Source organism: Sciurus vulgaris, assembly GCF_902686455.1.
Source record: "Sciurus vulgaris genome assembly, chromosome: 10".
NCBI classification, from domain to species: Eukaryota; Metazoa; Chordata; class Mammalia; order Rodentia; family Sciuridae; genus Sciurus; species Sciurus vulgaris.
In genome coordinates, this window is record NC_136470.1 from 74,727,019 (window position 1) to 74,739,084 (window position 12,066).

The window sequence follows — 12,066 nt, forward strand, 5'->3', positions numbered from 1 at the left end:
TGAGTTTATTCCTGACCTATGTCTATGTCCTGACTCTGGATTCACATAATCACAAAGAAGCAGGAGAAACACAAATAAAGAGAAATGCAAATGAAGATGTCATACAGTTCTCATTTTTGGCTGGATTAGCCAACAGGGCAATCTTTAAGATCTACCCAAACTGGGCTAGAGCGCTCTAATGGTTTCTCTGTATATGGCTTGACATTTACTCTTTTTCCCCTGGTAATAAGCAAAAAAGCCAATTCATAAACACAGAACAGTTGTCTCCTGGCAAAGACAGTATCCCACTGCTCATGGCCACACCCTGACAGACACATATAGCCCAATGCGTCCCCAGGCTCCAGGTGACTTGACTGCTGTACACTTCCCCAAGGTGCCACAGAGCTCACCCTCTGGTGGAAGAGCAGACAGGAGCCACATGCCGGAGTGGCTCACACTCTGCCACCTCCTGCAGGAAGTGCCAACACCGACTCTCTCTACCTTGACCTCCCTGTGCCAAAAAAATTACCTTGCAGACAGCTGCCTGAAGGACTGCGTCGAAGCCCCCCTCGGGGGCATCACGGTTCCGGGACACCCTCTGTTTCCGAACTTCCTCATTGAAGCTGTCGACTCTGTCAGTGAGAGGCAGCAGATGGCGGAACCCAAAGGAGGGGACGCAGTTTGGAAATAACTTGTAACTAGAGAGAAAGAAGACAAGAGTCACTTTCCCAGCATCACCACTAAATCTTAGCCCAGTGTTCTGTGCCTGGGGAAACACCAATAAATATTTATCCTGCACCTACCATATGCCCTGGGCCAGGCATTATGGGAAGAACAAATAAAAATAACACAACCCCTACTCTCCAGTCATCCAGCCCTAACTACAGGCAAGACAGCATAAACCACACAAGTGAACGGTATGGACCAATGACTCAAAGGAAGTGGGGACTTTAACTGGCTCTTGTGGATGGAGAAAGACTTAACATGGGCCTTGGAAGATGAGTGGGCCCAGCAGCATGGGCAAGGTGGACCACGTCCACCAAGGAAAGTTTCTATAGGAAACCAGGTTCTCACATCCACTGCGTCGCTGCTGTGTGATGAAGGGTCCCATAACCTCTTTATGACAACCCACTCAGTGACCACTGGGGTGTGCTGGCACACAAACAAATGCTAAATGAAACAGGCATGAAAACGTTCTTTGTTTTTTCATTCACTTATAAACAATGCACTGATAAACTAGCAGCTCTCCTAGATGCCACAGAAATCATTAAGAAACTAAGCATCTTCAAAGGGGAAACTGTATCTGGAAACTTGGAAAGGAGGAAGAACTGCATGTCAACAGTGGGTTAATTTCAGGCCTTTCTCTTGAAACTGGGCAAGGTCCTCTTCAGACTGCTGTGGAAACCCCAAGTAGCCCCATTCCTAGAGGAAGTTAGCTCTCAATGACAGTCTAGGAGCTTCAGCTTGATACATAGCTAATGCAATAGAAAGAGGGGCCTGATTTTACAAATGGGTTCACAACATAAAGGGGAACAGGGAAGAATGTGGTAGTGTGAGAGAGGAACATGTGCAAGAGTCCTGTGGCAGGAAGGGCACAGAGGAAGGCCCATGGTGCTGCAAGTAGAGAGTAAGGGATAAGGCAACCTGGCCCAGGAACACAGGGTCTGTGGACACACTGAACGAAGTCTCAGTCTCTGTCTCTGTCTCTCTCAGAACAAAAGATGAAAAATAAGCTGTAACATAGAGGCCTGGGGGAAGGTTTCAGATTCCCATCTAAGCCTTGCACACGGGAAGGGAAACAGGCTTAGCAACTGCCAGGAGGACCCTGGCTTCACACTCTAAGGCAGACTCAGCAGGGCGGGTCTGGGCAGGCTCCTCTCCTCTGCAAAGAGGCAGCCGTTGGCTCTCTAAGTCCTCTCAGGGAGACGGTCCCTGCTCCAGCTGCCACCATCACACCACCCTGGCGCAGAGCCCTCCAACAAGCCAGCTGTGGCTGGACAGAATCACCCCTCCTCCCATGACAGCCACGGTTCTCCCAGACAGGCAGCAGCCAGGCCCTCCCCACCTGCCTTCCCTCGCCTCTCCTCCCTTCTTCCCCAGCTCTGCAAGAACACCTTGTGCTTGGACAGGTCAGGCTCGTTTTGAACCATGCCTCAGGCCGCCAGAACTCTTCACGACCTCCTCATTTTGTTGTAAGGAGTCATGGAGATGACACTCCCACTGGGAAAAGGAACCACGGTCCCATGTGACTAGTGGACAGGCTCAGAAGGAAGCATCCACAGCCTCCCCTGTCTCTCTTCCTCCCTCCAAGGCCCTACTCCCCACTCTGTTGTTCTGGTCCATGATTTAGGACTTCGGGCGTGTGTCTGCTGTCACGGTTGGTCAGGTTCATTGTGGAAACAGAAGAGAAAAACTGAATAACTACTGTCAAATGAGAAAATCAGAAAGCTGTGAGCAGCGCAGCTGGAGCTTAGCATTTTTTAGATCTTCTCTTTCACTCCAGCAACCAGCAATAAGCAGAGACACTTTTACTGTGTAGAATCACTGTTTGGTAATTAGGAACTAGAAAATGTGTTTGCCAGAGAGAAGCCTGCATTGCAGATTATGTCTACAACCAAATCAGAGATACTTCTGAGAGGAAAACAGCTGTGCCACACAGACCCCAGGAATATTTCCATCATCACTGAAATAGGATGTCACCTGTGACTAGTTATCTGACGTAACCCCTGGAATTGTGGTGTGGGTGGACTGGAGAGCTGGCTGTTTGGGGTCTCCTGCTAGGAGACTATCCCACTCCCACTGTGTCTGTGCTACAGGATATCAGTGGGGTAATTTTTAGGGAGTTACAAAATTAAAGGTTATTAACCAGGCCAGGTGCAGTGATAGACACCTATAATCCCAGTGACTCAGGAGGCTATGGGAGGAAGCTTACAAGTTCAAGGCCAGCTTCAGAAATTCAGTGAGTCCCTGTCTCAAAATAAATAGGGCTGGGGATGTAGCTTAGTAGTAGAGTACCCCTGGATTCAAAATCCCTAGTAACCCCCTCCACCCGCCAAAAAAAGGAAGTGGGGAATGGTGTGTGTGTGTGTGTTTAAAAAGTAAATCCAATTTGAAGACACTAGCTCTAGATAAACCCAGAAAACAATATAATGTTCAGGATAAGAGTGTGGATTGATCTGATGTAGAAAGGATGCCCTCTTACTCTAGATATAAAGAATTTCTAGATAAAATACAATTTTAAAAAATTTAAATAGATAGCCAAGACTAGAAGCTTAGAAGGTAAATCCCAGACATCAAAAATGAAGAAGAAACCATTCCACAAATGAATGGCCCAAAAAGTGTGAGGAAAATGTGCGGGAGGGAACTGGGATGTGTCAGGGCAGAACCGAGGCCCTGCAGGCTGCAGGCTTGGGGTAGGCAGCTACCAGGAACAGGTGGCAGGCCCAGGCCTGCATGAGGCTGAGCCCTGAAACAGGTCTCTCCACACAGAGCCAAGTACCACAAAAGTGGCCACGCACTAAATCAGAACAGGACGTCGTCTCCAGCCACCAGCCTGCGAAAGAGGCAAGAGTGAGAAGAATCCCAGGCCTGAACAATCAGAATTCAGCATTTTTATGGTGTAGGAAGCCGCAACTGAGAAATTAACAGGAAAACTAGTTCTACAGTGAACTCCAAAGGTTCCCAGCAGCAGCAAACTTCGAATTGCTCTGCGGGGGGCTGGAACACCTGGGCATGTGGTCCTTGGATGGAAAACAGCTTCAGATGAAGATGAACTAAGGAAATGATCAGAAACCCCAAGAGAAACAAACTACCAGGAAGGAATGTTCAATGCACTGAAGGAACCCAATTTAAGAAGTGGAGAGAACAAAATGATCTGAAATTCATTATGACCATTTAAATATTTAAAATATTTAAAAAGAAGAAGAACTAGAAGCCAAAGGCTAGAAAAACAAAACAAACAAAGAAACAAAAACTAGAAGGCTCTAAAAAGTTATATAAAAAGGGCTGGGGCTGGGTGGGGCTCAGTGGTAGAGTGCTTGCCTGGCATGTGTGAGGCCCTGGGTTCAATCCTTGCACTGCCCCCCCACAAAAAAAAAGCATGAAAAACAGAAGCATCTGAAAAAGAACCAAATAAAAATTATAGCAGTTTAAAAAAACAAACAAACAAACATACAGTCACTGATGCTCAAAAATGAAATTTCAGCGTCTGGATGAAGCTAAAACAGAAGAACAAAAGTAACCTAGAAGAAATTTCCTATTGTGTAACTAAAAGAAAGAGGTAAAATTTTGGGAGAAAAATTAAGAAACATGAATGTAGAGTGAGCGCTCTGACACCTAACAGTGTCCAGGTGGAAAATGGAGAGAACGTGAGAGAGGAAGCAGTCAGAGGTAAGGTCAGAATTTCCAAGAGTAAAGATATGCTCTCAGAAGAAACAAGCAAACCAAGTAGCAAGCAGTGTAGAGAAAAGAAAATTGGCCTGGACACACTGGCGTGCATATCACTGTGGAAGACATTAAAAGTCACTAGAGAGAAACGATGACTAGAAAAACAGCAGATGCCACATCAGGCACAGAGATACCAGAAGTGGGTAACACCTTCCAGGGGGTAAAGACTAGCATGATTTCTTGGAAGAAATACACAAAGAGTCAAGAAAAAATATAAGTAATGAAGGATGAAATGTATTAGCTCACTGGAAAATGCTTCCATATGAGATGCATTTCAACAACAACCTAACACGAAAGAAGTGTTCGGAACTGGAAAGAACAAGTCCTGTGTCAGTGAGCATCATGTGACTCTTCCCAGTGAAACTCCTATTACTAAACTATTACTCAAAATAGCAACTGAGCAGTTCTTCACTTGACACTGAAGTTACTCTGTGCCCCTTTTTTCCCATGGCAGCCCTTCTTACTTCAGATTTGGCATTTCTCACACATTCTACAATGGGAAGGGATGAGTCCAGGATTTGGATCCCTTGGCAGAAACATCTGGAGCAGAGGAAGGAGGGACAAGCCTCAGGAACCCTCAAGTGTACTGGCTTTCCTTCCTGAGATGACCTGCACAGGTATTAAATTACTTCCCCTGACTTTCCCAGGTGCCCCAAACTTCCTGAGGCTGCCATTGCTGCTCCCACCACCCCAGGGGAGAAAAGCCTCACTAAAGGTGCTGCTGGAGACTGGGAATAATCTACCTTAGCTGGAGAAAATGGATGGTCAGAGAAAGATGCCAAGCAAAGATCTCCCTAGCCCAAGCATGGAATACGAACAGCAACAAGGCAAGAATGCATAGGGACAGCAGTAGGAATCCACCTTTCCCAGACCTCCCCGTTTTCCCAGAAAATCTAGAAATCCTAGTTATTCTTGGTTGAGTCTTGTTTTTTAAAGGTTGGTAACTACCAATTGGTATATAATAGAAGACAAAGAGGCAAACACACATCTACAGTCATCTCATCCTTGACAAAGTTGCCAAAAGCAGACATTAAAGAAAAGATAGACTCTTTAACAAATGGTGCTGGGAAAACAGGTTATCCATATGTAGAAGAATGTAACTAGGCCCTTACCTCTCTCCCTGCACAAAATTCAACTCATAATGGATCAAAGACTTGGGAATTAGACAAGAAACTATGCAACTCCTAGAGGAAAAGGTAGGGTCAACACTCCAACATACAGGCACAGGTAACTACTTTCTCAATGGGACCCCTAAAGCTCAGGAAATGCCAAGAGTTAATAAATGGTATGGTATCAAATAAAAAGGTTTCTGCACAGCAAAGGAACAATTAGGAATGCTAAAAGAGAACCTACAGAATGGGAGAAATACCTTTGCTAGCTACACTTCTGACAGTGGATTAATATCTAGAATATATAAAGAACTCAAAAAACTTTACACCAAAAAAAATCAAATAACCTAATTAACAGGTGGGAAAATGAATTAAATAGACACTTCTCAAAAGAATTACAAATGGTCAACAAATATACGAAACAATGTTCAACATCAGCAGCAATTAGGGAAATGCAAATCAAAACTACACTGAGATTTCATCTCATACCAGTCGGAATGGCAGTCATCAAGAATACAAATAATAATAAATGCTGGAGAGGATGCAGAGAAAAGGAACACTTTTAACTTTTACACTCTGGGTGAGACTGTAAATTACTACAAACACTATGGAAATCAGTATGGAGGTTCTCAAAAGTCTAGACACAGAAAAACACCATATGACTCAGTTACATGGGTATTTATCCTAAAGAACTAAAGTCATCATACTGCAGTGATATATGCATACCCATGTTTATAGCAGCACCATTCACAACAGCCAAACTATGGAACCAGCCTAGGAGTCCATCAACAGAAGAATGGATAAAGAAAATGTGGTGTATATATACACAATGGAGTTTTATTTAGCCATAAAGAAAAATGAAATTATGTCATTTGCAGGAAAATGGATGGAACTAGGGACCATTATGTTAAGTGAAATTCAGAAGGTCAAGGGTCACACGTTTTCTCTCATGTAGAAGCTAGAGAGGAAAACCGAAAAGAAAAGAGGGGGCGGGGAGGGATCTCATAAAAATCAAAGGGAGATCAGTAAAGGAAAGGGACTGAGGAGTAGGAGGTTGGGAGGGAGGGGGGAGTGCTGGGGAGTGATATTGGCCAAATTATATTGTGATATTGTGTGCATGTACAAATCTGTAACAAAAAAAATCCCATCATTTTATATAACTATATGTTGCACCGATAAAAAAAAAATGTGGAAAGAGAGGGCAAAAAGCAGTAAGGTCTAGCTGAAAAAGAAAAAAAAAATGTTGTTAACTTATTTGTAGCGCTGTTAAAATAGAAAGTCAAACAAAGCCCACGTACAGACTGGATCAGGCATAGGAACAGCCAGATTCTATGCCCTGGTTTGTGCTGCGCTCTCCAAGCAGTGGTGGGGATATCTGAAGAAGAAGCAGGATGCTGCACAGCCCAGAGCAGGGAGGGAAATCTCCACACAGTGACTCCCCCTCCTACTACTCAGCTCAGAGGACAGAGATTTCCATAACAGAGAGCTTATGCTTCCTTCGAAACTCCCATTTTTCACTGCATTTCCTGTCTTACAAGCAGCTTTTCAGTGTGCCTCTAGTCACAGTCAAGAATCTCACTGTCTGTGACTGGTTCTGCCTTGGAGGGCTTAGAGAATGAGCGAGCTCTGAATAAGCAATGTGGGAAAGCCTTGAGTATTCAAATGATGAGTGCCCAGGGCCAGTCCTTGATCCCCTGCCAGCTTCTAATCCAGCATCTCAGTTAGTGGAGACACACCCTGTCTGGAGATGGGGCCCAATCAGGGCCAGGGAGGAAAGGAGCAGATGGGATCACTGGTCCAAATGATTTGAAAAAAGTTTTGGGTATGATGCTGCTGCTCCTGGTAAGCAGCAAATCTCCAGAATGGCATGGGGACTGAGCTGACAAGGGCCTTGGAGACAGCACTGAGCAATAAGAATGTCAGCGGCCACTTATGGTCCAGCGGAAGGAAAACATGAGGAACGAGACACCTAGAGACTCTCCATGAAGGAACTGAAGAGTCTCATGCACTTAAATTTTTTTATTATCTCATCGTTTTTCCACCATTATGTCACTTCTCAACCCCTGGAGAAGATCTAAGGAGGCTTCTGGGAGAGTAAACAACAGGACCAATAAGGATTTGCTGGAGCACAGGCCCCCAATACATCCCTTCACCTGACCACCCAGCCCGACTCTGACCTGGGAGCTGTTGAGTAGCCAAAGATGAGCTGTAGGGAAAGGCAGGCCAGGGCTTAAAAACAACTCTCTTCCCCTGGGTGGCAAGAATTGAAAGTGACATCACAAGATGGAAGGAGGCTAGATCCCTGAGTCACAGCTTGAAAGAGAGCTGCCAAGGAAAGCAATTCAGTCCTCATTTGATTTTGTACAAGTAAGACAAACCTGGACTGCATGGAGGCATGGAGATTGAGGGGTTGCTTGTTACTGCAGCATAGGTGGCCTCTAGGGGTGGGCGTAGGGTGGCTTTGAGAAGTATCAGATAAAGTCTCTGGGTTGCAGGGTGACATGCATGGGGAAAACAGGCTTTACATTAATGAGACTGCAGAGTCTGAAAGTAGTCTGTCTGGATTCATGCCCAGGTCCGCCCCTTGCTACCTGTGCACTCTTAAGTTATTTGCCTTCTCTAAGCCTCACTTTCCCCATCTTTAAAACCTGGCACACAAAATCTACCTTAGAAACCTGAAAAGACTGTTATGACATGAATGACAGAATCCACTCAAAGTGTTTGGTATGGTGCCTGACACTAAGTAAGAACTTAAGTCTTAGTTGTTCCTGAGCTAGTAACTACTTTAAGATCTTATAATCCAAAGCATCACGAAAGTTGAAAATGTGGAGATGAGGCAAGAAAAAGGTGTCATTTACCACTTGTATGAAGTCACATTGCATAATATTGTCATTTAAAGAGACACTTGAAAGACTACGAAAGAAAGCAACCTAACAGAGTTGTGTCAGGGCACTGGAGAATATGATCCCCCAACACTCACATATACACAGAAACCTCAGGTGGAGACCCGTCCTCCAGGCCCGTTTCCTCTTGCTCCTGGGCATGCAGCTGAATGAGCATCCCATCTCCATGCTAGAGTTTGGTTGTGTCTAATAGAATATGGGAACAGAATGGCAGGTCACTTCGGACCAGGCCCATCTAATCCTGCTATGCGTGATCCTCCAGGCAGGATGACCATGAAGCCATGTGCAGAAGATGGAAGGAGTCACTGATCAAGAGACCCCATTGGACTTAGGTAAGCAGGAAATAAACTCCTAGAAAGTTTGAGCTATTGTACACTTCTGAATTTTATTTTCAGCATTTAGAAATTCCTGTTCTGTAATAATTCATCAAATATTCTTTAATTCAGGTATTTGAGTTACACTGAAAAAAAAAAAAGTTCATACCTTTAAAATACAAGGCTTTCATTTAACTTTGTCAAGGTAAGTTAGAATTATTTATGTACTCTAGGGACAATTTTAGTTCATTTAACTCCAAGCATCTCAGATACTCCAAGTAAGAGGAAAGTTAAAGTAATCCTGCCTGGTCTCTTCCATGACAACATTGTCTAAATTCTATTAATGTGAGGAAACAGTGCTAAGTGAAGCAGACAAGAAAATAAATGGGCTATCAACCTTGTAACAGTTCACTACTTCATATGTAGGGCAAGAACAGAACTTGGTCATCATGAATCAAATTAAATGCCTAAGCCTGGTCAGTACTCCTAAGCATCCTTCCTTTGGGGTAAGTTTTTCACTACTCCATTCCCCCACCCTAAATACCTGACAGTAGGGCAGCTGGTCACTTACCCAATGCATGGATTGGTCTGGTATCTCGGTGCCGTGTAGGAGAAAGGAGAGATGTCCTTATCAACAAAAGACCCGAAGCCCAATCGGAAGTTGCTGGTGAGCTTCCTCATCTCCTCAGCAAGCTTGGTGCCCAGGCTCCGGATGTTGTCCAAGTCATCCTTCATGGACAAGGAGAGGTCCATCAGGTAGTACAAGTCCACAGGATAGTCCTCCACCTGGCGAACCTGCAGCTGGAAGGTGGCCTGGTCACCTGTGCCAATAGAGAGGTCATATACCTTAGAGGCCACCCAACTTGCTGAGGTCTTTCAAAGCTGCTCCACCTCTTGCTTTTCTTTAGTGATGGTGTCTCTCCCAGAAGAAAGATTTTTCTTAGAAGTAGAATGCCTGCAGAGAATATGGTGCCTCGGGTGAAGCCCAGATTCTCCTCCCCAAACACCTGTCTCAGCATCTCTAATGAAGCTCTTCAACAACCAGATTCCCTAGTTGTGTTCTATTTTCTCAGTTAAAGACCCTTGGACAACTGGCAGACAGTGAGCCAGACAATCCCATGGACACAAAAGGGGTGGAGAGTAGCGCACCAACCACATCCCTCTTCAGAGAAGAATTAACAAGAGGTGTGGATACAAGTGAGAAGCAGGTGGGGAAGAAAAGCGTACAAGTCAGGGGAGGGTGGACAAAAAGACAGCTACTAAAATACCCCAAAGGGCAAAAGTATCTAGGCCTGTGTCGTGTCCCCAGTCTCTATTTCTATTTCCCCAGTCATTCACCAGACAGGAGGATTCAGTTCTTCCACATATTTGACATTTGGGGACATCACAGACCCAACTCATTATCATCAGAAATTACAAGTATAAATTCAGGAGGGTGGATTCTAAATTTTAGCTTCATTAAAAAGAAAAAAAAAGAGAAGAAAAAAATAAAATAATAACAACCAAAAAGAACAGAAAGAAAAAAAAAAAAAGATGCCACTACATTTGTTGACCAGTTATAAGAAAGAGAAAATGATTTTTGGTTCTACAATAAGAGAGACAACAGATAAAGGGAATTAATTCACAGAAAGAGATCAAGGGAAAAAGCTAGTGTCTGAGTGTGTCCCCTGCCATCTCACTCTCCAGGGTTTAGAGACAGGCTCAAGTCAGGGTAGTTATCAGAGAACCCATGCCAGGATAATGATCCCTAAATCATTTCATAATTTCCAAAAACAAATCACTCAGAACCAACTTCAAGGTTCAGTTCATGGCAGGTAATGCAACTTGCCTTGGGCTTGTTAGCCTTTCACGAGTACTAAGACATGCCCTGTTTATCCCAGAGCAGAACTGTCTGAGCACAATTCAAATGCGGGTATATTCCTCACATAGTTAGAGATGCACCAGCCAAGGCAGCCTTGCTAGTGCCCATGGAGTCCACACAGATTAGTTGCAACCACATCCAGGGAAGCCAATCTTTCATCTCTAGCTGACAGCCGACAAGCTAATGGCTCCCTGCACCTGCAGGACAGAGAACCCCATCCTCTGGGCTCCCTCTCCTCCAACCACACACAAGGCATATTTCATGAGCTCGACCAGGAAGAATCCAGTGATCAAAAGATTTCATTTCAAGTTCCATTTCTGTCCCTCAACTAGAGGTACAGCCTGAGCCTCGACTGCCTTAAATATGAAATAGAAATAACAAGGCTCACAGCACTGATCGAGACTGTGATGCACTGGTGAGGGAGAGAAAGTCCTACAGCAAGAAAACCTTCCACAAATGAAGTGCGATTATTATAACTACTATTTGCAGCCAAAATGGCAGCTCAAGCCTGCTTCTCAATATGTTTTTGCAGATACTGTTACAGCTACCTCAGGGCTTATGTAGTTTGCATTGCCTGTTGGTATGAGTCTATTTTTAAAAGTCATCAGTCTGACTCAAACTGAAGAAATGTTTGAGATTTCTTCCAGAATGAATTCCGGACTGCTGCAGTATGTCTCTGGCTCCCATCAGGCAGACAGAGCAAGTCCCTCCATAGGGGCTCTTGGATGCCACCGCACAGAGCCGGTGAGGAAGGAGGAACTGGAGGAAGGGATGCCCCCACTGGTCTTTGCATGGGCAGACGAACCCTAAGTGGACAGGGCCGGCAATCAGATCCCCTCCATCCAACTCCATCCCCTCTTGGCAGGTTCTCCTGCATTTTTGTTCACCTGTCCACCTTCCCCCCAAGTTCTCCCTCTCTTTTTTTAATATAGGCTCTATTCCTACCTTTTTGCAGATTATGAAAAATTAAGATGGGTGCTTTAAGACCAGTAAACCCGGAATTGTCTTAAATTCAGGGAGGCATCTACAGACATCACCCTAGAAGCATCACTAGGCTTGGAAAAAAGAAGGCTGGGTTTGACCCAGGCCTGGTCGCCAAGGTCTCTGAAGACCTCAGTTTCTTTAAACTTGCTGCTCAGTTTCTGCTTAAAGTGAGGAGGATATGAACTGTCCTGGGGATTAAAGAGACAATGTATATAAATACCACTCAAATGCTCCTAAACAAGGAAATCTTTGACCTCAATTCCCTAAAAGGTCAATTATTGAAGCAATTTCCTATGGGAATAAAAAGAGAAAAAAAATTCTGCCAGAAACTTGAGTGTGAATGGCTATAGCTGTGGGCATATAAACTTAACTCCAAATTTTCCAGACATGAAGGCAAAGACAGAAATAAGATGTGATATTTATAGGTCCTGAACTCTGCTAAGAAGGTCGTCTACTAGTGAGAAATTTCT

At 44.4% G+C, this 12,066-nt stretch overlaps 1 protein-coding gene across 2 annotated transcripts in view; it reads right to left on the minus strand.

Moving 5' to 3' along the window:
• The window catches only part of ITGB5 (integrin subunit beta 5), a 110,068-nt gene that overhangs the window by 69,542 nt on the left and 28,460 nt on the right, over nucleotides 1-12,066 (minus strand). For both annotated transcript variants that reach the window (XM_079156177.1, XM_079156176.1), the window contains exons 4-5: nucleotides 9,323-9,572; nucleotides 509-677 (exon numbers count right to left, since the gene is read on the minus strand). In XM_079156177.1, the coding sequence (XP_079012303.1) occupies nucleotides 509-677; nucleotides 9,323-9,572 (419 nt within the window). The remainder of the gene's footprint in view (nucleotides 1-508; nucleotides 678-9,322; nucleotides 9,573-12,066) is intronic.